Source organism: Hyla sarda, chromosome 7 (genome assembly GCF_029499605.1).
Source record: "Hyla sarda isolate aHylSar1 chromosome 7, aHylSar1.hap1, whole genome shotgun sequence".
NCBI classification, from domain to species: Eukaryota; Metazoa; Chordata; class Amphibia; order Anura; family Hylidae; genus Hyla; species Hyla sarda.
Genome location: NC_079195.1, coordinates 153,572,664 through 153,600,588, shown reverse-complemented (window position 1 = coordinate 153,600,588; position 27,925 = coordinate 153,572,664). Strand labels below are relative to the sequence as shown.

Here is a 27,925-nt window from a genome sequence, read left to right as displayed (position 1 = left end):
AATGTCCCCCACCATGATCATTTTGTTCCAATCACTATATAGATAAATTGTAGGTATTTAACCCTTTAAGGACGTATGAGTACGTCCTTGGTCCCGCTCCCGTGATATAACGCGGGGTCCCACGGTGACCCCGCATCATATCACGGCGGGCCTGGCGTCATAGTGAAGCCGGGACCCGCCTCTAATAGCGCGCGGCACTGATCGCGGTGCCGCGCTTTTAACCCTTTAGCCACGCGCTCAAAGCTGAGCCACGCGGCTAAAAGTGAAAGTAAAAGTGCCCGGCTAGCTCAGGGAGCTGTTTGGGATCGCCGCGGTGAAATCGCAGCATCCCGAACAGCTGTACTACAGGAGGAAGGTCTTTTACCTTCCTTCCTGCAGTCCGATCGCCAATTGAATGCTTCAAGCCTGAGATCCAGGCTTGAGCAATCAATCACCGAAAACCCTGATCAATGCATCCCTATGGAGATGCATTGAACACAGTTAAAGATCAGTAAATGCAATGTTATAACCCCCTATGGGGGCTATAATATTGCAAAAGAAAAGTGTAAAAAAATTATTAACCCTTTGAATTATCCCTTCCCCCTAATAAAAGTTTGAATCACCCAGCATTTCCAATAATAAAAAAAAAACAGTGTAAATAAAAACAAAAATAAACATATGTGGTATCGCCGTGTGCGGAAATGTCCGATTTAAAAAAATATTTTGCCAATTAAACAGCACGGTCAATGGCATACGCGCAAAAAAATTCCAAAGTCCAAAATAGCGTATTTTTGGTCACTTTTTATATAATGAAAAGATGAATAAAAAGCGATCAAAAAGTCAGATCAATGCAAAAATGGTACCAACAAAAACTTCAGATCACGGCACAAAAAATGAACCCCCATAGCGCCCTGAACACGGAAAAATAAAAAAGTTATAGGGGTCAGAAAATAACAATTTTAAACATATACATTTTCCTGCATGTAGTTATGATTTTTTTCTGAAGCAATACAAAATCAAATTTATAAAAGTAGGGTATCATTTTAACCGTATGGACCTAGAGAATAAAGATAAGGTGTTATTTTTACTGAAAAATGTACTACTTGGAATTGACTGATATCATTACAAAGTAGAATTAGTGGCACAAAAAATAAACCATAATACAGATTTTTAGGTGCAAAATTTTAAGAGTTATGATTTTTTAAAGGTAAGGAGGAAAAAACGAAAGAGCAAAAACCGAAAAACGCCCGGTCCTTAAGGGGTTAAAGGGGTACTCCGCCCCTAGACAACTTATCCCCTATCCAAAGATCGCCAGGGTCCCGCTGCTTGGGACCCCCTGGATCTACCATGCCTGAGGACCTCCAGCGGTTCCGGAAGCTGCTACAGGTGGGTGCTGCATGGTAGATCCAGTGTGTCCCCAGCAGTGGGACCCCGGCAATCTGACATCTTATCCCCTATCCTTTGGATAGGGGATAAGATGTCTAGGGGCGGAGTACCCCTTTAAGTTTCATGTGCACTAGGAGTGTGTGTCAGTATTACAGCCGGCCTCCTGCCTGCCATCACATAGGCACAATAGCAGTGCCTGCACAAAGATCTTTTAGTAATAGGGTATCAAAGCACTGCTACATCAATTTTCAGGATGAATTTATACAAAAAATTATTCTATTGGATTTACTCCCTTGTAAAAACTTACCTGATCACCAGCTCCAACATCTTCCTCTTTTCGGTCTAAGTGAACACCCTGTGCGATATCAGGAGATTGCTGTTCTAGAGCTACAAGAACATTGCAGGTTTTATAGTCAAAACCTATATCAAAAACAAAAAGAGACAATGGGAATCCCATTTAGAATATAAACTACAATCAGTGTTCTTATAATAATATATAAGCTATGGTTAATATAAAAGAAAAAAAAAAAAAAGGTTAAATACATTTTTAGAAAAGCCAACCAACCTTTTTCAGAATCATCATAACCGATGTATTTGATGGTGTCACGAACCACCTTCTGATAATCCACAACTGCTCTAGATGTTATTTCTCCACAAAGCAGAACCATACCAGTTTTGCATACTGTTTCTGCAAGATACATACTTGTCTTTAATGGACATTCCCTTCATTGTCTGTATTGTACATTTACTGTTTTGAAAACAACATTACTATTATATTTAAGTAGACAGCATATTTATACATTCTGGACTATAGGAGAGAATGCTTTATTGGTCTGACATCACCCACTTTATATGTTAAAAGCCAAGGGTTTGTTTTTTTTTTTTTTTTTTTTTTTATGTAAAGGCTCATTTTGGCAATCTGGTTTGACAACAGAATGAAGGCAGGAATATACTGAAGCGTGATGGAGTCATCTAAAGCACGGAGATTACATTTCTCTGTTACATAATGCAAAACAAATATACAGTAATATCTCCCTTAGTGGACACCTCCCAATAGGGGACACCTCCCAATAGTAGACAGTTCTTTATTCCCCGGAGTCCTATAAGGCTTAATGTATTTGTACTTTGCACCCTCTGATAGGGGACACTCCCAATAAAGGACGTGAACACACCCAATAGAGGACAATACACACCCAGTAGGGGATAAAACACACTGGATAGGGGACAAAATACTCCCAATAGGTGACAAAACACTTCCAACAGGGGACAACCAGGCTTATAAGCCGGCCCTACCTGGTACACAGGGATGCCGTCAGGGGGGTACAACCAATATCCCCCGTAAGGGGCCCAGGCTCCCAGGAGGCCCTGGCCCCTGCTGCATCCCCCATCAGAAGCCCCAACAAAGAAGTAGAAGACTGCGGTTTAAATTAAACAGTGGTCTCCTGCTTCTGTACATCTGCGGGCTACATAATTCCACCCCCCCCCCCCCCCATCCCCCCATGCTACTTTATTCCGCCTGTGCAAATTCATCACCCCATCTTTACAACGCCCTGTGCCATTTCTTTCCCCCCTTTATCCCACCTGTGCCTTTCATCCCTATATCACCATGCCACTTTATTCACCCTGTGTCAAATCATCCCCCTCACCCCTTGTGCCACATCACTTTTCCCCTTCCTTTCTCTCCCTGTGGTACTTCTTACCTGGCCAGCATGCTCAGGTATGGCGGCTCTCAGTGGGTTTGATGTTCTCCTGACATCCTCTGTACTGTACTCACTGAGAGGCTGTGAGCAGCAGTGGGTGCGGGCACTAACGAGTGACGCTCCTGTGCCCACAGCCGCTGCTGATCACAGCCTCTCAGTAAGTGAAGTGCAGAGGATGTCAGGAGAAAATCAAACCCACTGAGATCTGCAGCACCTGACCCTGCTGGCCAGGTAAGAAGAACCACAGGGGGTGGAGGGAAGGGGTGGTACAATTTGTAAGAGGGGGATGATTTGGCACAGGGCACAGGGGGATAAAGGGGGAATGAAATGGCACAGGGGCAGAAGAAATGGAACCGGGGGTGGTAAAGAGGGGGGGGGGGATGAATTTGCACAGAGTGGGAATGAAAAGGCATGGGGAGGGTATCAAGGTGAAATTATGTTGCATAGGGGGTAAGGAGGGGAGGATTTGACAGGGCACAGGGGGAATAAAGTGGCACAGTGAGTTCAGGTGGGAGGAATGAAGTTGCATTGGAAGGATCAAGAGGGACAATAAAATGGCAAAAGTGGGATGAAATGGCACAGAGGGGTGATATGGGAAGGTTAAACGACACTGGGAGTCACTACTGTAATGTTTTTTTATTGTGTTTTATAGGTAATTACACTCTGGAGTAAGTACAGAACAGTACTCTGACATTTAGGAAGATTTTTGAGCTTTTTTTCCCAATAGGGGACATCTCTCAATAGCGGACACTTTTTTATTCCCTGTGATTGTCTGCTATTGGGAGATTCTACTGTTATATATCTATTCAGGAGACAACTTAAATAGTTACATAGGTCTTAAGTTTGAAAAAAGACCATCAAAGATTAACCTATAACCTTATTTGGTCCCTCCTGTGTTTATTTTGGCAAATGAAATTACAAAACACATGCAGAAAAATAAATGCAATGTGATGGCCGGTTGTCTTGATTTACCAGCTCTTGAAACTTTGATGTTGCTGGGGACTACATTAGTGTGTCTTACCACTGAAACAAGTGGGGGATGGATTTAAATGATATAAATATATTTATACCCATTTTTTATTGTGTTGCATGTATTTGTGCAAATTTGCAGATTTAGTAGTTTTTTTTTAGAAGGGTACTCCAATGGAAAAAAAACATTTAATATCAACTGGATACAGAAAGTTAAAACAGACTTGTAAATTACTTCTATTTAAAAATCTTTATCCTCCCAGTACTTATCAGTTATTGTATGATCCAGAGAGCGTTGTATAGTTTCTGTATAGTAGATGCAAATCCCATAGCAAGTCTATTGTGCTCTGGACAGTTCCTGACATGGACAGAGGTATCAGCAGAGAGAACTGTGGTCAGGCAGTAAAAAAAAAGAACTGGTAAGTACTGGAAGGATTAAGAATTTTTAATAGAAAAAAAATTACAAATCTGTTTAACTTTCTGGCACCAGGTGATTTAAAAAAATTATATATTATATATATATATATATATATATATATATATATATATATATATATTGTGATGAATTGCTCTTGCAGATATGTGCAGTTGCAGTATAGAGACAAGGAAACAGTACTTTTCAAACCAAATTTCAGTGTTTTATTCACAACAGCAAACAGTATTTAAATGCAGAACAAAGGAAAACATAACAAAAGTTCAACGGTATTCCTTAGGTGTTTGTTCCCACCTGAGACCATACCATGCCATATCAAGCAAGTCTTTTCCAGGCCTCCCGGCAGGCTGCTCACCAGCTTCCAAACTTGGAGCAAACGCAGGGAAGAACTCCACATTCAGCTCTCTCTGGCAGTGTGAGCTTCCACTAGCAAATCCCCCTTAGCTGGTGAAGCAGGCTGCTTTTAAGGCCAACAAAAGGAGGCCTGGATTGTGGGGAATGGCCCCCACCCAGCACTTGTCCCAGATTGGCCTTCCAGCCATACTACCACCATACTGTCAGTCTGCATCGCAAGACAGACAATGAATAAATACACGCTCTTATTTTACCAAGGCCAGGAGCGTGACACATATCGCCCATCCACCACGATGCCTTTCACCTTCTCACATACTAACCCCCCTCCCTTTGTTGAAGCCTGTAGGGGGTGAACACTTGTGCAACAGTGGACTCATGATAGGGTATCGGTGTTGCCTAGCAAACAACCTGCTCTGTGTTCAACCTTGTGAAATTCTGTAATGACAGAAACCACCTGGTGACCCTGGCATTTTTGTCCTTGGCCTGGCACATCCACTTAAGGGGAATGATCCGTCACAAGATGAATCTTTCTGCCCAACAGATAATAGCAGAGAGACTTGAGTGCCCACTTAATGGCCAGGCACTGAGAAAGTCAACGGGATGCTCTATCTCGTTGACTTCCTGAGAGAGTACAGAGGCATCGGTCTGTACCACAAATTCCCTTTTGAAGTCAGGTGTCACCAACACCGGAGACCCACATAGGGCCAACTTCAAAGCGTTTCAACGCACCATGATGGACTTGCGTCCCTTCAGGTCGTCTGTTAAGGGTGCATCCACCGTAGCAAAATGGGGGATGAATCTCATATAGTAACCCACCATTCCTAGGAAGGACTTCACCTGTCGGGTAGTGACAGGTCGGGGCCAATTCCGGATGGCCTTTATTTTCTTTACCTGGGGTTTGACAAATCCACGCCCAATGACATACCCCAGGTATTTGGTCTCTTCCAACCCTATGGCACATTTTTTGGGGTTGGCAGTTAACTCAGCCTTCCTAAGGGAGTCTACCACTGCTTGTACTTTTGGAAGGTGATTTTCCCAGTCTTTACTGTGGATGATTATTTTGTCCAGATAAGCTGAGGCATATCGACGATGTGGCTGAAGTACAATATCCATTAGCCTTTGAAACATGGCAGGAGCGCCATGTAAACCAAAGGGTAACACCATGTACTGAAATAAACCTTCCGGTGTGACAAAGGCTGTTTTCTCTTTGGCAGCCTCCGTCAAGGGCACCTGCCAGTACCCTTTGGTGAGGTCCAAAACAGAAAAATACTGAGCCTGTGCTAGCCTTTCATTAAGCTCATTAACTCGGGGCATGGGATATGCAACAAACTTGGACACCTCATTAAGTTTGCGGAAATCATTACAGTTACCATCTGGCTTGGGTATTAAGGCTATTGGACTGGCCCAGTAACTCTTTGAGATGGCTTGTCGTCGTGACTCAGGTACCTGGTATGTTTTCAAGCATATTTTTACCTGGGGTTCAGTGACAATGTCATGGCGGCTGACAGAACTACATCCAGGAAGGTCTGAGAACACATGTTCCTACTAACGAACTCCCTGGCCTCCTGAGTCTGCAGAGGAAAGGCTGTCAGCAATTTTCACTGTGGCAACTGCTTCCCTCCCACCAGACAGAGGGATGGGAAACTCCACCCCTAATAAACCTGGCCGGGGGCTGTCATCCACACTGGTCTCCCTATCTTTCCAAGGTTTCAACAAGTTTACATGGTACACTTGTTCTGGCTTCCTTCACCCAGGCTGGTGTACCCTGTACGTCATCTCCACTACCTTTTAGATCACTTTGTAGGGACCCTGCCACCTAGCCAGAAACTTACTGTCGAACGTTGGTACCAGAATCAGAACCCGATCTCCTGGGTTAGAATTACAAACCCGAGGCTGGAGATTATAAACTCTCATCTGAGCTCCCTGAGCTGCCTCCATATGTTCCCTAACCAAGGGCAACACTGTTTCCATTCGTTCCTGCAACTGAGTGACATACTCAACTACACTTTTGTGCGGCGTGGGCTGTTGTTCCCACGCCTCTTTAGCTATGTCTAACAGACCACGTGGATGTCTGCCGTATAGCAGTTCAAAGGGCGAGAACCCAGTAGAAGCCTGGGGCACTTCTCGCACTGCGAACATGACATAGGGCAGCAAAAGATGCCAATTTTTCCATCTCGTTCCACCACCCACTTTAACATATTTTTAAATGTTTGGTTAAACCTTTCTACCAGGCCATCTGTCTGCGAGTGGTACATGGAGGTCCGTAGCTGTTTTACCTGCAGTAAATTACTGAGCTCTTTCATTACCTTTGACATAAACGGGGTGCCCTTGTCAGTCAATACTTCTTTAGGTAAGCCCACTCGGGAAAACAACTCCATTAGCTCCTTAGCTATAATTTTGTCCGAGGTATGTCATAGAGTTAGCGCCTCAGGATACAGAGTCGCATAGTCCAGACTTCCAGGTTGTGTTGGTGCCCCCTAGCAGATTTCGGCAAGGGGCCTACAAGATCCATAACGATCCGTTCAAACGGGACCTCCATAATCGGGAGGGGAACCAGGGGACTACAGTAATGTGGCTGGGGGCTAGTTATTTGGCATGTTGGGAAAGATTCACAATACCTTTCAACCTCCTTATACACGCTGGACCAGTAAAATGCTACAAAATTCTGTCCTGCGTCTTCTGCTGTCCCAGGTGCCCCCCTAGAATATTTTGATGGGGTAACTCTAACACAAGCCTCTGATATGCTTTAGGCACCACCAGTTGTTCCACACTCTCACCCGGTACCTGATATACCCTGTAAAGCATCCTCTGGTGGACCACAAAGCGGGGGTATACAGCCTTTTGTCTGGGGCCACAAAGATACGAACCCAGGAAAGTCTCTCCCAATCATAAGCTCATAGCGTAACTTCGTGGCAACGGCCACCTCATGAGGCCAGTGGCCGGTCGTTGTTGACAAAGTCACCACGGCAGTGGGGTAGTCTCTTAAGTCCCCGTATATGCACAAGACTCCCGCTTGTCGGCACCAGGTTGGACCTCAGCGGTGGCACACAGTCTCTGGGCATACAGGGACGGGCGAAGGGCATAGTTGGTATCCATAGGTTCTTCCCGCTGGGGACAATTAGCCCTAACATATCCCCATTCCTGACACTCCAAACACAGCAACGGGGCGGGGCCTTTGGGGAACACCTCCCAGGGACCTTTAGGGCTTTTCAGCCACCTGGGCAAGGGTGGGGACCTCATCCCGCAGTTTCATAGTGGCCTTGAACCTTTCCACCAGGTCCACCATCCCAAGTGCATTGCTAGGGGACGCCTGGGCAATCAAGCTCTGGGGGGAGTAAGGCAGAGCCCTCCAGAACGCATGAACTAGGAGATGGTCCAGCATGTCAGTGGGACTCAATAACTCCGGCTGCAGCCATTTTTACAGGTGTTGCAACAGGTCGTAATACTGCGGCATGGCAGGCTCAGCCGGTTTATATTACCACTGACATACCCTCTGGGCCCAGACCTACACATTTACCCCCAGTCTTGCCAGGATCTCAGATCTCAGGAACGGAGCGATGACCTCAGCCCACTGGTCTCGGGGTAACTTTTCCCTCGTGGCCACTTTCTCAAAGACCGCCAGGTAGGTCTCGACATCATCCGAGGGGGTCATCTTGGGGATCGCTGACCTCACAGCTTTCCGGGCCTCAGGGGCGGCCCCGGTTGTCACTGCAGTTTGTAGCACTATCACTTGCTGTAACAGCAGCTGGTTGGTTTCCTCTTGGAGCTTGTTGGACTCCTGCTGTTGCTTGTTGGTCTCCCGCTTTTGCAAGTTGGCCTCCATGAGTGCTTTTATGACCGCCTCCATCTTGGCAAGTCTGCAAACACTGAATCACTGCAGACACTGGAGCACTGCTTTGCCTTGACTCAGTGGTGAAACACACCTGTCGTACTGACGGCAGGTTTATTGCCCCTAGCAACAACTCCAACGGGTTAACAGCGTGCAGCAACTCAATCGCTGACCTCACTGCGTTGCCCGCATCCTCCACCAAAGGTGATGACTCGCTCTTACAGATAGATCAAAGTTCAGTGTTTTATTCACACTTGGCACACAGCAAACAAAGGAAAATGTAACAAAAGTCCACCTGTATTCCTTAAGTGTTTGTTCACAACTGTGTGCATGCCATGCGGCATCAAGCAAGTCTTTTCCAGGCCTCCTGGCAGGCTGCTCACCAGCTTCCAAACTTGGAGCAAACGAAGGAAAGAATTCCACATTCAGCTCTCTCTGGCAGTGTGAGCTGCAACTAGCAAATCCCCCTCAGCTGGTGAAGCAGGATGCCTTTAAGGCCAACAAAAGGCGGCCTGGATTGTGGGGAATGGCCTCCACCCAGCACTTGACTATTGCCAGTAAGAGCTGTCCCGGATTGGCCTTCCAGCCATACTACGGCCATAGTGTCAGTCTGCATTGCAGCACAGACACTGAATATATACCGGCTCTTACTTCACCAAGGCCAGGAACCTTGGTGACACTTATAGCCCAACTACGATGCCTTTCACCTTCTCACAATGTATAAATAAAAAAATAAATAAAAAAAATAAAATTATATATATATATATATATATATAAATACACATATAGTCGGGGGAAAAAAGTAGTTAGTCAGCCACCAATTGCGCAACTTTTTCCACTTAAAAAGATGAAAGAGGCCTGTAATTTTCATCATGGGTATACCTCAACTATGATAGACATAATGAGAAAAAAAAATCCACACAATTACATTGTCTGATTTTTAACCCCTTAAGGACTCAGCCCATTTTCACCTTAACTCTTTGGCGACGGAGCCCATTATAACCCTAAGGACCACTGTCACTTTAAGCATTAATAACTCTGGGATGCTTTTACTTTTCATTCTGATTCCGAGAATGTTTTTCGTGACATATTCTACTTCATGTTAGTGGTAAATTTTTGTCGATTCTTGCATCATTTCTTGGTGAAAAATTCCAAAATTTGATGAAAGAATTGAAAACTTAGCATTTTTCTAACTTGGAAGCTCTCTGCTTGTAAGGAAAACAGACATTCCAAATAAATTTTATATTGATTCACAAATACAATATGTCTACTTTATGTTGGAATCATTAACTTGACATGTTTTACTTTTGGAAGACATCAAAGGGCTTCAAAGTTCAGCAGCAATTTTCCAATTGTTCCCAAAATTTTCAAAATCTGAATTTTTCAGGGACCAGTTCAGTTTTGAAGTGGATTTGAAGGGCCTCCATATTAGAAATACCCCATAAATGACCCCATTATAAAAACTGCACCCCTCAAAGTATTCAAAATGACATTCAGAAAGTGTGTTAACCCTTTAGGTGTTTCACAGGAATAGCAGCAATGTGAAGGAGAAAATTCAAAATCTTCATTTTTTACACTCGCATGTTCTTGTAGACCCAGTTTTTGAATTTTTACAAGGAGTAACCCAATTTCTCTGGAGTAAGGAAATACCTAATATGTGGATGTTAAATGTTCTGTGGGTGCACAAGAGGGCTCTGAAGGGAAGGAGCGACAATGGGATTTTGGAGAGTGAGTTTTTCTGAAATGGTTTTTGAGGGGCATGTCACATTTAGGAAGCCCCTATGGTGCCAGAAGGCATATACTATTTTGGAAACTACACCACTCATGGAATGTAACAAGAGGTACAGTGAGCCTTGACACCCCACAGGTGTTGGATGACTTTTCATTAAAGTTGGATGTGTAAATGACATTTTTTTTTCACTAAAATTATTTTTTTCCCCACAAATTTGACATTTTTACAAGGGGTAATAGGAGAAAATGCCCCCGAAATTTGTAACCCCATCTCTTCTGAGTATGGAAATACCCCATGTGTGGTTGTCAAGTACACTGCGGGCGCACTTCAATGCTCAGAAGAGAAGAGGTCAGGGGCCATGTGCATTTACAAAGCCCCCATGGTGCCAGAACAGTGGACGGGGGTGAGGGGTGCAGTTTCTAAAATGGGGTCAGATATGGGGGGGGCCCCATATCTGACCCCATTTTAGAAACTGCACCCCTCACAGAATGTAATAAGAGGTGCAGTGAGCATTTACACTCACTGGTGTTTGACAGATCTTTGGAATAGTGTGCTGTGCAAATGAAAAATTACATTTTTAATTTTCATGGATCACTGTCAGACTTATTACATTCCAGGAGGGGTGTAGTTTCCAAAATGGGGTCACATGTGGGAGGGGGATCCACTGTTCTGGCACCATGGGGGCTTTGCAAACGTCAATTCTAGAGATGAGCGAACTTTTCAAAAATTCGGTTCGGCCGAATTTTCCCGAAAAGTTTGTTTCGATCCGAATTTATTCACGGCGAATCAATGTTAAAAAAGGCTATTTCTAGCCTACATGCAGCCTCTATAGGGGTATAGAACACTTTGCTGTGTCGTAAAACGCATATGGAGTGTGCAGGGGTAGTGAAATAATACTGTTATTCAGAATAGCATGCAGATTACCGGAATCGCTCTTAGAATCACTGCCGCACAGCAGCACAATGACAGAGCCTGGTGGTGGCATCAGTGTCAGGAGACCATATAGTGACTAAATGACATAGCGTGGACATAGCGTGGCAAGAGGAGACCATTTAGTTGGCTGATGCATTAGTACACAACACACCAGGGCTTCACAATCCCCCCCCCCCAAAAAAAACAACTCAATATATGAAATTTTTGATAAATATTTCTCATTGGTAGCACCCGCTATCCAAAAGTTAGAAATTTCCAGACCCAGGCCCCACCTCTGCGGCATCAGTAACCCATATATTGCCTGTAGGACACATACTGGAGTTGGCTGATGCACCAGTACACACCAGGGCTTCACAATCCCCCCTCCAAAAAGCAACACAATATATGAAATTTTTGTCAAAGATTTCTCATTGGTAGCACCCGCTATCCAAAAATGTAGAAATTTCCAGAACCAGGCGGCATCAGTAACCCATATATTGCCTTCATGACACAGCCTGGAGTTGGCTGATGCAAGAGTACACACCAGGGCTTCACAATCCCCCCCCAAAAAAACCAACACAATATATGAAATTTTTGTCAAAGATTTCTCATAGGTAGCACCCGCTATCCAAAAATTTGAAATTTCAAGACCCAGGCCCCACCTCTGCGGCATCAGGAACCCATATATTGCCTGAAGGACACAGCCTGGAGCTGGCTGATGCACCAGTACACACCGGGGCTTCACAATCCCCTCCAAAAAACAACAACATTTTAGAAATTTTTTAAAGAAATACCTTTGTGTAAGAACAAGCACATATCCAACAGTTCACAAGACTCTATAATGAAGGACGGTGGACCACCCAAAGACATTCTTCTCAAACATAATAAACCACACAATGTTTGAAATTTTTTTACAAAAACGAATTCAATATGTGTGTAAGCGCATCTGTCTCCAAAAGATCAGATCACCAAAGGACTTTTTTCGCCCAAAATGATGAAGCAGAGTTAATCCCTGTCCGTTTTTTTTTTTTTTATTAAGAAATCACACGCAACAAGCGTTCCGTTGTGTAACAATTAGCATTCTGGAAAATTCAATTTTATTACTGATAAAATTATCAGTAAATTTAAAAAAAAACACTACCCAAGAGTGTTTAATTACCCCATAAATTGCACCAGGAGCAGTCAAGAGTAGGCCTCAGCAGTACCCAAGAGGCTTTAATAACCCCCTACCTTTGCACGATCAATTGCGAGATCGAGCAATACCAGGTGTGTTATGCCCTCTGATTTCTGGGGCCGCAGGCGCACTCCACTAAACGGATTAGCGTGTCTCTATCTTTCATCGACCAGTGCTGGTAACCCGCTAACTCCCGGAAAGGTAAGCTGCCGCGAAGCAGGTGGTCTCCCCCGGGCACGTTTGGCTCCAGAATTTCCACTACTGCCACACCACGCTGACTGCCAACCGTGCTAACGCCTTGCTGACTCAAGGGCAACCTGCAACTCTCTTCTCCCAATGATGAACCCCCTTCTCCTGAGATCGAGTAATAACAGGTGTGTTATGCCCTCAGATGTCCGGGGTCGTAGGCGCGCTCCACTGAACGGATTAGGGTGTGTCCATCTTTTTTTGTAGCACCCGCAATCCAAAAATTTTACATTCCCAGACCCAGGCCCCACCTCTGCGGCATCAGGAATCCATTTATTGCCTGAAGGACAAAGCCTGGAGTTGGCAGATGCACCAGTACACACAGGGCTTCACAATCCGCCCCAAAATCAACAAAATTGTATAAATTTGTTTTTTTAAATTTACAACTTTGTGTAAGCACAAACGCATATCCAACATTTCAGAAGACTCTATAAGGCAGGACGGTGGACCACCCAAATACTTTCTTCTCAAAAATAATGAACCACATAATTGTTGAATTTATTTTTTTTTTTATTAAAAAATTCCTAGACCCAGGCCCCACCTCAGCTGCATCAGTAACCCATAGATTGCCTGAAAGACAAAGCCTGGAGTTGGCTGGTGCACGAGTACACACCCAGGCTTCACAATCCACCCCAAAAAAACGCAATTTTTTTTGAAATTGTCGGACAAAATACCTTTTTGTTAAAACAAGCGCATATACAGCCGTTCAGAAGACTCTATAATGCAGGACGGTGGACCACCCAAAGACATTCTTCTATAATATAATAAACCACACAATATGTTAAATTTTTTTAAATAATTGAAATTTAAAGACCAAGGCCCCACCTCTGCTGCATCAGTAACCCATATATTGCCTAACGGACACAGACTGGAGTTGACTGATGCACGAGTACACACTACACACCCGTCACCCGGGCTTCACAATCCACCACAAAAAAACGCAATTTTTTTTCGAAGTTGTCTGACAAAATACCTTTTTGTTAAAACAAGCGCATATACAGCAGTTCAGAAGACTTTATAATGCAGGACTTTGGACCACCCAAAGACATTCTTCTATAATATAATAAACCACACAATATGTTCAATTTTTTTTTTGTTAAAACAAGCGCATATACAGCCGTTCAGAAGACTCTATAATGCAGGACGGTGGACCACCCAAAGACATTCTTCTATAATATAATAAACCACACAATATGTTAAATTTTTTTCAAATAATTGAAATTCCAAGACCAAGGCCCCACCTCTGCTACATTAGTAACCCATATATTGCCTAAGGGACACAGACTGGAGTTGACTTATGCACGAGTACACACTACATACCCGTCACCCGGGCTTCACAATCCACCCCAAAAAATCGCAAAATGTTATCGAAATTGTCGGACAAAATACCTTTTTTTTAAAAAAACAAGCGCATATACAGCAGTTCAGAAGACTCTATAATGCAGGATGGTGGACCACCCAAAGACATTCTTCTCAAAAGTAATAAACCACACAATGTTTGAAACTTGGTTAAAAAAATTATTACGTGTGTAAGTGCATCTGTCTCCAAAAATTCAGATGGCAAAAGGATTCTATTCGCCAAAAGTGATTAAGCAGAGTTAATCCCTCTCCATCTTTTTTTTTTTTTTTTTTTATTAAAAAATCACACGCAACAAGCGTTCCGTTGTGTAACGGTTAGCATTCTGCAAAATTCAATTTTATTACTGATAAAATTACCAGTAAATTTAACAATAACACTACCCAAGAGTGTTTAATTACCCCATACATTGCACCAGGAGCAGTCAGGAGTAGGTCTCAGCAGTGACCAAGAGGCTTTAATGACCCCTTACCTTGCCCGATCAATTGCGAGATCGAGCAATAACAGGTGTGTTATGGCCTCAGATGTCCTGGGCCGCACTAGCGCTCCACTAAACGGATTAGCGTCTCTCTATCTTTCAAGGACAGGTGCGTGTTGCACGCTGAAACCAGTTCGTGATAAGGATCTATGATTGCAATTATTTAATCTTAAAACGAGGAATTACCAGTAAGTGAGGGTCATAAACTGGCTATCACTTATAATTGTATTATAAGTGATAGCCAGCATGGGTTTACTAAGGATAGAAGTTGTCAAACCAATCTAATTTGCTTTTATGAAGAGGTGAGTAGAAGCCTTGACAGAGGAATGGCTGTGGATATAGTGTTTCTGGATTTTGCTTAAGCGTTTGATACTGTCCCTCATAGACGTCTGACAGGTAAGTTAAGGTCTTGGGTTTGGAAATTTTAGTTTGTAACTGGATTGAACACTGGCTCATGGATCGTACCCAGAGAGTGGTGGTCAATGATTCGTACTCTGATTGGTCCCCGGTTATTAGTGGTGTACCCCAAGGTTCAGTACTGGGCCCGCTGTTGTTTAAGTTATTTATCAATGATATAGAGGATGGCATTAACAGCTCTGTTTCTATCTTTGCAGATGACACCAAGCTTTGTAGCACGGTACAGTCTATAGAGGATGTGTATAGGTTACAAGATGACTTGGATAGACTAAGTGTCTGGGCATCCACTTGGCAAATGAGGTTCAATGTGGATAAATGTAAAGTTATGCATCTGGGTACCAATAACCTGCATGCATTGTATGTCTTAGGGGGGATTAAACTGGCAGAGTCACTGGTAGAGAAGGATCTGGGTGTACTTGTAGATCACAGACTACAGAATAGCATGCAATGTCAGGCTGCTGCTTCCAAAGCCGGCAGGATATTGCCATGTATCAAAAGAGGCATGGACTCAAGGGACAGGGATATAATACTCCCCCTTTATAAAGCATTGGTACGGCCTCACCTGGAATATGCTGTTCAGTTTTGGTCGCCTGTACATAAAAGGGACACTGTGGAGCTGGAAAGGGTGCAGAGACGCGCGACTAAACTAATATGGGGCATGGAACATTTTAGCTATGAGGAGCAATTAAAGGAGTTACAATTGTTTAGTCTTGAAAAGAGACGTTTAAGGGGGGATATGATAAACGTATATAAGTATATTCATGGCCCATACAAAAAATATGGAGAAAAACTGTTCCAGGTTAAACCCCCCAAAAGGACGAGGGGGCACTCCCTCCGTCTGGAGAACAAAAAGTTTAGTCTCAAGGGGCGACACGCCTTCTTTACCATGAGAACTGTGAACTTATGGAACAGTCTACCTCAGGAACTGGTCACGGCAGGAAAAATTAACAGCTTTAAAACAGGATTAGATACATTCCTGGAACAAAATAACATTAATGCTTATGAAGAAATATAAAATCCATCCCTTCCCCAATATCGCGCCACACCCCTACCCTTCAATGCCCTGGTTGAACTTGATGGACATATGTCTTTTTTCGACCGTACTAACTATGTAAGTAGTAACAGAGTTTATTAAGTCCCTACCCTTTGTACACACCGCCCGTCGCTATAAGCGATTGGATTAGTTAGTGAGTTGGTTAGTGAGGTCCTCGGATTGGCCCAGGCGGAGTAGGAGAAGGCCCTGGCAGAGCACTGAGAATTTAACGATCATTGTTAAAATTTGCATTAAGCATGTATTTAGCTACTGCTAAACATCCAAAAATTTAAGGCCCAAGGCCAGAGGCACCGGGGAGGCAAGTAGTTTGTGAAAGACACAGAATGAGTCTGGAGCAGTCATTCGCAGTACCCAAGAGGGTTTCATAACCCCTTACATTTAAAGATCAATGTTGACATTTGCATTAAGCATGTATTTAGCTACTGCTAAACTTTAAAAAATTATAGGCCCAAAGCCAGAAGCTTCAGTTTTCACCATATTAGGAGCATAGTTGTCCCCCAGATTAGGCAGCATAGATGTCCCCCAGATTAGGACCATAGGTGTCCCCCAGATTAGGCAGCATAGATGTCCCCCAGATTAGGCAGCATAGTTGTCCCCCAATCAGCGCAGGCCGGTCAGAGCCAATCAAAGGGCCGTATGTGTCAAGTGGGCCATACAATCCCCAGGTCTGCCCCAAAGGGTTTCATAACCAACCACATTAGAGAAAATTTTGTTGTAGGAGCATGGTCAATCTATTCAGACCCATCTGTCATTGGTGGCTGGAAATCCTGGCTGATCCATCCCTGATTCATCTTGACAAACGTCAGTATCTCCACATTTTTAGTGGACAGACAAGTTCGCCTTGGGGTGACTATGGCCCCGGCCGCACTAAACACCCGCTCGGATGGCACACTAATGGCCGGTCAGGACAGCTTTTCCAGGGCAAACTCCGCTAGTTGCGGCCATAAATCGAGTTTGGCTGCCCAGAAGTCCAGCGGATCTTCAACGGTTGTTGGCATGGTCATGTCGAGGTAAGCCATCACCAGCTGGTTCAGGTCCTGCCTCATGTCCACCTGCTGCTGACGAGTAGCTTCACTATGCGGCTGATGGAAGCTACTCATCAGCGACTGTAGACTCAGGCTGCTGCTGATTGAGCCGGTACTGCTCCTGCCACCCCTCCCCTCCCCAGCAGCCGTGGCAGTGGAAGGTGAGCGCAGAGAGCCCCCAGAGTCAGACCTGCGAGTGGATTGACCATGTGGCCGATAGGCATTGGCCAACCGACTACGTAGAAGCTCCCTGAAGTAGGTCAGTTTGTCCTCCCTCTCAGTGGGTGTAAAAAAGGCCCCCATTCTGGGCCGATAGCGAGGATCTAAAAAGGTGGAGATCCAGAAGTCATCGCGCTGACGAATTTTGACAATTCGGGGGTCACTACGCAAGCAACTAAGCATGCATCATGCCATTTGTGACAGTGACTCACTGGAACTACCTGTCTCCATCTCCACTGCATACTGCCACGGTGTGTCTGGGTCCTCTGTCTCGCCTCCCTCGTAATAACCCTCCAGCTCCTCTGGCTGCTCCTGCTCCTCCCCTCCTGTCCAATGACCAGAAACACCGGCCATCTCATCCACCGTAAACTGTGCTCCGCTCTGTCCCTCATCATCCTCCTCCAGTTCATCCCCCTCAGGACTCATGTAGCCTTCTGATGTAGGCGCAACATCTCCCTTGCCGTGACCAGCTATGTTTTCAATCATTTTTTGAAGTAAATGTAGGAGTGGAATTACGTCGTTCATGGCGTAATTCGAGCGACTAACAAAAAATGTGGCTTCCTCACCAAAGGGCCTCAGCAAACGGCAGGTGTCACGTATGAGCTGCCACTCGTTCACATTGAAGTTACACAGGGGATTACTCCTATTTGCTTGTATCATCAAAAAATCCATGATGGCTTTTCTTTGTTCGTATAGTCTGTCCAACATATGGAGGGTGGAATTCCAACGTGTGGCAACGTCACAAATGAGACTATGTTGTGCGATACCGTTCTGACGCTGCAGCTCAAGCAAAGTGTGCTTGGCGGTGTACGAGTGGCTGAAGTGCATGCACAGTTTCCTTGCCATTGTCAGGACGTCTTTCAAATGGGGTGAAGACTTGATGAACTTCTTGACAACCAGATTCAACATGTGTGCCATGCAGGGCGAATGGTTCACACTTCCTTGTCGCAGCGCGGCCACAATGTTCTTCCCATTGTCGGTCACCATGGTTCCCATTTCCAGATTTCGTGGAGTAAGCCATACTCGGATTTCTTCCCTAATGAACTTCAGCTGTTCCTCTCCTGTGTGACTCCGTTCGCCAAGGCAAACCATGTGAAGGACGGCTTGACACCGCTGGGCCCTACACACGTGGTACGATGAAGGGCCACTGAGATTTGGATGTGCAGTGGAGGCCGAGGACACGGGGGAGGAGGAGGCGCACACTGTAAAAGGACCAACTGCCTGGGAGCGAGAGCATGGAGGAGGAAGCGGTGTGACCTGTCCAAGTTGCTGCTGTGGCTGTGCAGGAACAACATTTACCCAGTGGGCCGTAAAAGACATGTATTTTCCCTTCCCGTAGTTACAGCTCCACACATCGGCACTTTTGAACACACCGACAGGCTCAAGGACTGGCTCACCATCTCTTGTACAAACTTATGCAGGGCTGGTACTACCTTCTTAGCAAAGAAATGACGGCTTGGGACTCTCCACCTCGGCTTGGCACAAGCCATCAATTCCCTGAAAGCTGCAGAGTCCACCAGTTGGAAACGGAGGGACTGCAACACCAGCAACTTGGACTGGAGCACATTCAACTTCTGCGCCGTTGGATAAGTGGGCGCATACTGTTGTCTCTTGGACATGGCTTTGCCGATCGATTGTTGGCGGAATGGCTGACTACAAGCGGAGGAAGCAGGAGCACAAGAAGGATGGTTTAACACAATGCTCCCTTCGGCTGAGGTGGTGGAGCCTTGGCTGGATGACGGAGGGAGCCAATGGCCACTGGTGATGCGTCAGGCTGGACCACTACCTCAGAGCCACGGTTATCCCAGGCCGCTTTATGGTGGCGAATCATGTGTTGACGCAGGGCCGTGGTGCCGTGATTGGGACCCTGGCCACGCTTCACTTTCTGCCCACAGATTTTGCATGTAACTACGCTAAGGTCCTCCGGATTCTTTATGAAGAACAACCACGCCGCAGAGTAGCTGATTTTCCCACCCGTAGTTCGTACTATTTCACTGCTATTGGCGCCGTCTGTAGGAACCCCTGTTCCACTACCTCCCTGAATGGTAGCTTGCCGCGAAGCAGGTGGTCTCCCCCTGGCACGTTTGGCTCCTGAATTTCCACTACTGCCACCACCACGCTGATTGCCAACCGTGCTACCGCCTTGCTGCCTCATTGACAAAGAGCAAATATCTTCTCCTGATGATGATGAAGCCCCGGCTTCTGCACCCGGCTCCCAATTGCGATCGGCTTCATCATCATCAAAAGATGTGTGCACGTCACTAATGTCCTCCTCGTGTTCCACAACAGTGTCTGCCTCAGGACCCTGAGCAATTGAAACATCACCTCCCACGTCACTCTCCACATCACTACTTGGCCGCCTTTGCGGAGCAAGGGACTCATGTCTCCTCACATTCTTGGCTGCCCATTAGATGCTGACTGTCCTCTATTACATTGTCCTCGCTAAATAGTGGAGCTGAACCCAAAGCATGAGATACTTCTTTGGGAGAGGAAACAGCATAGGACAAAGGCAATGGGATTACAGGGACTGCTCCCGGGCCATAGCAACTGAGGGTTGTGTCTGAGGAACCCACCGACTCTTGACTGGGGTTGTCAGATGTCGCTTGTGATGATGGGGATGAGTGTGCAAACCAATTGACGAGGAGAGATGGGTCGACAACACGACCGCTGGGTGTTAATGGGAGCTCAAGCATATTGCTGCGACTCCTGCTGCCACTCGCCCCAAGTCTGCTGCCAACTCTGCCTGACGTATGTAGGCCTTTGCCCCTTCTCTGTGCACGTCCTGGCACTTCCCTGCCTGACATACTTAGTGCGTTTATGAGGGTATAGAACAGCAGCAGGCGATTACTTACAGCTGTCCTTTCAAAGTATATAGGCCCTAGACAGAATAACAGTTACTAAATAGTACACTCCTTTGTTGTATGTATGCCCTTTGCAATGATGAGCGCACTGTTAAGCGTATTTGTACGCAGGAAAAAGTTTTTTCTTTTCTTGAATACACCAGCAGGTGTATAACGTGTGGTATAACACCTAATTTAGCACAGAGACAGAAAAAAGGTGGTATATGGTACACTATTCTTGAATTTAGGCCCTTTGCAATGATAAGGCCACTGAAAAAGCGTATTTTTATGCAGGAAAACCTTTTTTTTCTTTAATACACCGGCAGGTGTATAACGTGTGGTATAAAACAGAAATACAGGTACTAAATAGTACGCTATTTGCTTGTATGTAGGCCCTTTGCAATGATAAGTCCACTGTTAAGCGTATTTTTACGCTGGAAAACCTTTTTTTTCTTTAATACACCGGCAGGTATATAACGTGTGGTATAACACTTAATTTAGCACAGAGACAGAAAAAAGGTGGTATATGGTACACTATTCTTGAATTTAGGCCCTTTGCAATGATAAGGCCACTGAAAAAGCGTATTTTTATGCAGGAAAACCTTTTTTTTCTTTAATACACCGGCAGGTGTATAACGTGTGGTATAAAACAGAAATACAGGTACTAAATACGCTATTTGCTTGTATGTAGGCTCTTTGCAATGATAAGTCCACTGTTAAGCGTATTTTTACGCAGGAAAACCTTTTTTTTCTTTAATACACCGGCAGGTATATAACGTGTGGTATAACACTTAATTTAGCACAGAGACAGAAAAAAAGGTAGTATATGGTACTCTATTTGCTTGTATTTAGGCCCTTTGCAATGATAAGGCCACTGTTAAGCGTATTTTTACTCAGGAAAAAAACATTTTTCTTTAATACACCGGCAGGTGTATAACGTGTGGTATAACACTGAATTTAGCACAGAGACAGAAAAAAAGGTGGTATATGGTACGCTATTTGCTTGTATGTAGGCCCTTTACAATGATAATGCCACTGAAAAAGCGTATTTGTACTCAGGAAAAACTTTTTTTTCTTTAATAGATCCGGCAGGTGTATAACGTGTGGTATAACACTTAATTTAGCACAGAGACAGAGTAACAAGTGAAAAATGGTAAAAAGGCACTAAAGTCCACACTAATATGACTTATTTCTGAACAGCAGCAGGACTCAACAGTGCAGCACCACCAAAAAAAAAAAAAAAAAATCCAGGGATTAATTCCTAAATTGCACTCTGTCACACAATTCTGAGCAGCAGAAGATTTGTGGAGAAAAAAAAAACCTCAATAGAGCTGAAAAATGAGGAGAAAGTTTCAGAAAGTTCAGGCAGCTTGGAGATCTGTATGAGGCAGCTGACAGCTATCTGCCCCCTCTCTTCTGCAATGCTCAATAACGTGAATAGGAGGTTTAGCTATCAATGATCCTTCTCAGAGTAACAGCAAAGCACTCTGCACTCCTGCCTTTCCCTAATGCTGATGTGACTAGAAGTTGCAGTGTAACGCTGTGGTATGAGCTATTCACACACACACACAGTCTCGTCTTCTCCATCTGAGTGCATAGATGAAATGAAGTGAGGCAAGATGGCCGCCGATTATATAGGGGCTGTGACATCACAGGGGTCAGTGAACACTGACAGGCTGCATCTCACATGTGGTTCTGGGTCAGCCCACCTACCTTCATTCCCTCCGCTGTTTCCCACCCTCCCATAATCCCCTGCTCCATGTACTCATATGTGGATCCGCCATCTTAGCTCTACAATAGCCTGGAACGCTGTAAAATGGAGTTTAATGAAGCGATTTGAGCGATAAAATCGCGGCAATATTCATATTCGTTGAGAATCAAATTTTTCATGAAATTCGTAACGAATTTGGGTTCGTCAAGTTCGATTCGCTCATCTCTAGTCAATTCCAGACGCATTCGCTCTAAAAGCGCAATGGCGCTTCTTCCCTTCTGAGCATTGTAGTGCATCTGCAGAGCACTTTACATCCACATATGGGGTATTTCCATACTCAGAAGAAATGGGGTTACAAATTATGGGGAATTTTTTTCCTATTACCCCTTGTGAAAATGAAAAATTTGTGATAACACCAGCATTTTAGATAAAAAAATAAATTTTCACGTCCAATGAAAATTCTTCAAACACCTGTGGGGTGTTAAGGCTCACTATACCCCTTTTTACATTCCGTAAGGGGTGTAGTTTCCAAAATGGGGTCACATGTGGGTGTTTTTTATTTGTGTTTATGTCAGAACTGGAGTAACGATTAGTCACCCCTGTGCAAATCGCCTCAAATGTACATGGCACTGAGCCTTGTCGTACGCCCGCAGAGCATTTTATGTCCACATATGGGGTATTTCTGCAGAAAAAAATTGTGTTACAAATATTGGGGGTCTTTTTTTCCTTTTACTTCTTGTGAAAATGAAAAGTATGGGCAACACCAGCATGTTAGTGTAAAAAAATAAAACATTTTTATAATAACATGCTGGAGTAGATCCCAACTTTACCTTTTTATGAGGGGTAAAAAGAGAAAAAGCCTCCCAAAATTTGTTAGGCAATTTCTCCCGAGTACGGAAATACCACAGGGCGGAGAGAGCACCATTCGCATCTGAGGCCTGAATTAGAGATTTGCATAGGGACGGACCGGGATGCAAGAATTACGCTTGCCTCCCATACCAAAATTACCCTACGGCAGTGTTTTCAAAACAGGGTGCCTCCAGCTGTTGAAAAACTCCCAGCATGCCTGGACATTCAATGGCTGTCCGGCAATACTAGGAGTTGTTGTTTGCAACAGCTGGAGGCTCTGTTTTAGAAACCGTACCATACCAGACGTTTCTCATTTTTATTGGGGGGGGGGGGGGTCACTGTGTAGGGCTATGTGTATATATAGTGTTTAACTTTTTATTTTGTGTAGGTGTTGTGTAGTATAGTGTTTTTAGGGTACATTCACACGGGCGGGTTCACAGCAAGTTTCCCACTGGGAGTTTGAGCTGCAGCGGAAAATTTGCTGCATCACAAACTTGCAGCGAGAAACTCACTGTAAACCCGGCCGTGTGAATCTATCCTGTACATTCACATGGAGGGGAAACAACTCCCAGCATGCCCTTTGGTTGTCCGTGCATGCTGGGGGTTGTAGTTATGCAACAGCTGGAGGCACACTGGTTGCAAAACACTGAGAATTTGTTACTTAACCCAAAGTTTCTCAACCAGTGCGCCTCCAGCTGTTGCAAAAGCACAACCCCCAGCATGTACAGCCAAAGGGCATGCTAGGAGTTTTAGTTTGCAACAGCTGGAGGCACAGTGGTTGTTAAACACTGAGTTAGGTAACAAACTCTGTGTTTTGCAAGCAGCATGTGTGGTCTCTCAGTGCATGCTGGGAGCTGTAGTTTTGCAACAGCTGGAGGCACACGGGTTAGGAAATATTGAGTTAGGAAACAGACGTTTCCCAACCAGTGTGCCTCCAGTTGTTGCAAAACTGCAGCTCCCAGCATGGCCAGACAGCCGAAGGGCATATTGAGAGTTGCAGTTATGAAACAACTGGAGGAGAACAGTTTGAAGACCACTGTGTAGTGATGTCCAAACTGTAGCCCCCCCAAATGTTGCAAAATTACAACTCCAAGCATGCTAAGACTGCCCAGGCATGCTGGGAGTTGTAGTTTGGCAACATCTGAAGGGCCAGATGTTGCCAAACTACAACTTCAGCATGCCTGGGCAGACTGGGCATGCTTGGAGTTGTAGTTTTGCAACATCTGGAGAGCTACACTTTGGACACCACTGTATAGTGGGAGGCGGAGGAAAGAGCGGAGATTTCAACTTTAACCCCCCCACCCGCACCCAACTGCCATTGGTTGGCCAGTCCTGACCGACCAATGGCAGGGGATGGGAGGAGGTGGTACCCCTGCCACCTCGCTCCTATCCTTCAGGATGGTTGGAGCTGTCTCTATTTTCTAGACTATTGGTTCATCAGAGACTAGATCAGCCCGGAATCGCCACAAATTGCCGATGTGAATTGATTGGCAATTTGTGGCGATCACTGACATGGGGGGGGGGGGGTCTTAGTTCATCTCAATACTTTGTTATATACCCTTTGTTGGCAATGACAGATGTCAAACATTTTCTGTAAGTCTTCACAAGTTTTTCACACACTGTTGCTGGTATTTTGGCCCATTCTTCCATGTAGATCTCCTCTAGAGCCGTGATGTTTTGGGACTGTCGCTGGGCAACACTGGCTTTCAACTCCCTCCAAAAGTTTTCTATGGGGTTGAGATCTGGAGACTGACTAGGCCCCTTCAGAACCTTGAAATGCTTCTTATGAAGCCACTCCTTCATTGCTCGAGAGGTGTGTTTGGGATCATTGCCATGCTGAAAGACCCAGCCACGTTTCATCTTCAATGCCCTTGCTGATGGAAGGAGGTTTTCACTCAAAATCTCACGATACATAGCCCCATTCATTCTCTCCTTTACATGGATCAGTAGTCCTGGTCCCTTTGCTGAAAAACAGCCCCAAAGCATGATGTTTCCACCCATATGCTTCACAGTAGGTATAGTGTTCTTCGGATGCAACTCAGCATTCTTTCTCCTCCAACTGAGCATTCTTTCTCCTTCATCTGAGCATATGACATTCTCCCTATCCTCTTCTGGATCATCCAAATGCTCTCTAGAAAACTTCAGAAGGGCAGGGGGACATGTCTGGCACTGCATGATTTGAGTCCCTGGCGGCATACTGTGTTACTGATTTTAGCCTGTGTTTCTTTGGTCCCAGCTCTCTGCAGGTCATTCACTAGGTCCCCCCCATGTGGTTCTGGGATTTTTGCTCACCGTGCTTGTGATCATTTTAACACCACGGTGTGAGATCTTGCATGGAGTCCCAGATCGAGGGAGATTATCAGTTGTCTTGTATGTGTTTCATTTTCTAATAATTGCTCCCACAGTTGATTTGTTCACAACAAGCTGCTTGCCTATTTCAGATTCAGTCTTCCCAGCCTGGTGCGGATCTACAATTTTGTTTCTGTTGTCCTTTGACAGCTCTTTGGTCTTGGCCATAGTGGAGTTTGGAGTGTGACTGTTTGAGGTTGTGGACAGGTGTCTTTTATACTGATAACAAGTGTAAACAGGTGCCATTAATACAGGTTATGAGTGGAGGACAGAGGAGACTCTTAAAGAAGAAATTATAGTTCTGTAAGAGCCAGAAATCTTGCTTGTTTGTAGGTGACCAAATACAAATTTTATCGAGTAATTTACCAATTAATTAATTAGAAATCCTCCAACGTGATTGCCTGAATCCCCCCCCCCCCCCGCATTATCTCTTTCATAGTTGAGGTATACCTATGATGAAAATTACAGGCCTCTTTCATCTTTTTAAGTGAGAGTACTTGCACAATTGGTGGCTGACTTCCTGGATGTATATTACAGTACAATACAAGCTGTACTATGCCATTCTGTGTTAAATCCATCAAATCAAATGAATTGTCTTTATGTTCATGAAAGACGAAATAGGAAAAAAAAGGTTGAAGGGTGTAAATATTCTTTAACCCCTTAAAGACCTAAGACATATGGATAAGCCACGGCTTTCTGGTACTTAAGGACACAGGACGTATCCATATGCCCGTGGGAATTTCGGTCCCCGCCACGTGCCGGGCGGGGACCGGGGTGACTGCTGATATTGATCAGCAGGCATGCCGTGCAAATGCCCAGGGGGGTCATCAGCCCCCCCCCATGTCGGCGATCGGCGCAAATCGCAAGTGAATTCACACTTGCGATTTGCAGCTATTCAGGGTCATTACGGGTCTATGGTGACCCGGTGACCCGGAATATAATGGGGATCGCAGTTGTCTAAGACATCTACAATCCCTCTGAAAGGATAGGAGTGAGGTAGCAGGGGTGCCACCCCTCCTATCCCTGTTATTGGTCGTATAGACATGACGACCAATAGCAGATCGGGGCGGGGGGGTTAACTTTCGTTTCCCCTGTCCTGCCCACCCACAATAGGCGGGGCAGAACGGGAAAACCGAAGAGGACCGGAGGCAGCGGGCGACGGTGATCGGCGGGCGGCGATGTTGTGCAGCATAAGAGGACGGCTTCCTGGATCCTACTATACAGTGGTCTCTAAACTGTGGCCCTCCAGATGTTGCAAAACTACAACTCCCAGCATGCCTAAGACAGTTGTTTGGGCATGCTGGAATATGTAGTTTTGCAACAGATGGAGGGCTACAGTTTGAGACCACTATACAGTGGTCTCTAAACTGTATCCCTCCAGATCTTGCAAAACTACAACTCCTATCATGCCCAAACAGCTGTTTGCTGTCAGGGCATGCTGGGATTAAGTGTTTTGCAACATCTGGAGGACCACAGTTTGGATATAACTGTGCACTGGTCTCTAAATTGTAGACCTCCAGATGTTGCAAAACTGCAAATCCCAGCATGCCCAAACAGCTGTCTCGGCATGCTGGGAGTTGTAGTTGCGTACCTCCAGCTGTTGCATAACTACATTTCCCTGCATGCCCTTCGGTGATCAGTACATGCTGGGAGTTGTAGTTTTGCAACAGCTGGAGGCACACTGGTTGGAAAATACTGAGTTAGGTAACAGAAGCTAACTGAAGGTTTTCCACCCAGTCTGCCTCCAGCTATTGCAAAAGTACAACTCCCAGCATGCACGGTCTGTCAGTACATGCTGGGAGTAGTAGTTTTGAAACAGCTGGAGGTTTGCGCCCCCCCCCCCCCCCCCCCACATGTGAATGTACAGGGTACATTAACACAGGCAGGTTTACAGTAAGTTTCCTGCTTCAAGTTTGGGCTGCAGCAAATTTTTCGCCGCAGCGCAAACTCCTAGCGGGAAACTCACCGTAACACGCCAGTGTGAATGTACCCTAAAAACACTACACTACAAAATAATAAAGGGTAAAACACTACATAAACACCCGCTTACACTGTTTCCCCCAATAAAAATGAAAAACGTATTGTACGGCAGTGGAGCCTCCAGCTGTTGCAAAACAACAACTCCCAGCATTTCTGGACAGCCACTGACTTTTCAGGCATACTGGGAGTTTAGCAACAGCTGGAGGCAGCCTCTTTGGGAATCACTGGCGTAGAATACCCCTATGTCCACCACTATGCGATCCCTAATGTAGTCCTCAAATGGCGCTCTCACACTTCGGAGCCCTGTCGTATTTCAAGGAAACAGTTTAGGGCCACAAATTGGGTATTTCCGTGCTCGGGAGAAATTGCACTACACATTTTGGGGGGCTTTTCCTCCTTTTATCCCTTATGAAAAGGAAAAGTTAGGGGCTACACCAGCCTGTTAGTGTAAAAAAATAAAAATGTTTACACTAACATGCCCCATACTTTTTATTTTCACAGGCGGTAAAAGGAAAGAAAGACCCCCAAGCGCAGAGAGCACACCATGTAAATTTGAGGCCTAAATTGATGATTTGGAAACTACACCCCTCACGGAATGTAACAAGGGGTATAGTGTGCCTTAACACCCCACAGGTGTTTGACGGATTTTTATTAAAGTTGGATGGGAAAATGAACATTTTTTTTTCACTGAAATGCTGGTGATACCCTAAATTTTCCATTTTCACAAGGGAAAATAGGAAAAAAGCCCCCCCCCCAAAATTTGTAACCCCATTTCCTCTGAGTAAGAAAATACCCCAAATGTGGATGTACAGTGCTTTGCGGGCGAACTACAATGCTCAGAAGAGAAGGATTTTGAAGAGAAAATTTTTCCGGAATTGAAGGCCACGTGTGTTTATAAAGCCCCCATTGTGCCAGAACAATGGACCCCCCCC

At 45.0% G+C, this 27,925-nt stretch overlaps 1 protein-coding gene across 2 annotated transcripts in view; it reads right to left on the bottom strand.

Moving 5' to 3' along the window:
* MAT1A (methionine adenosyltransferase 1A) overlaps positions 1 to 27,925 on the bottom strand; it is a 363,839-nt gene that overhangs the window by 89,891 nt on the left and 246,023 nt on the right. For both annotated transcript variants that reach the window (XM_056530954.1, XM_056530955.1), the window contains 2 exons: positions 1,931 to 2,053; positions 1,673 to 1,785 (listed from right to left, as the gene is read on the bottom strand). In XM_056530954.1, coding sequence (XP_056386929.1) covers positions 1,673 to 1,785; positions 1,931 to 2,053 — 236 coding nt within the window. The remainder of the gene's footprint in view (positions 1 to 1,672; positions 1,786 to 1,930; positions 2,054 to 27,925) is intronic.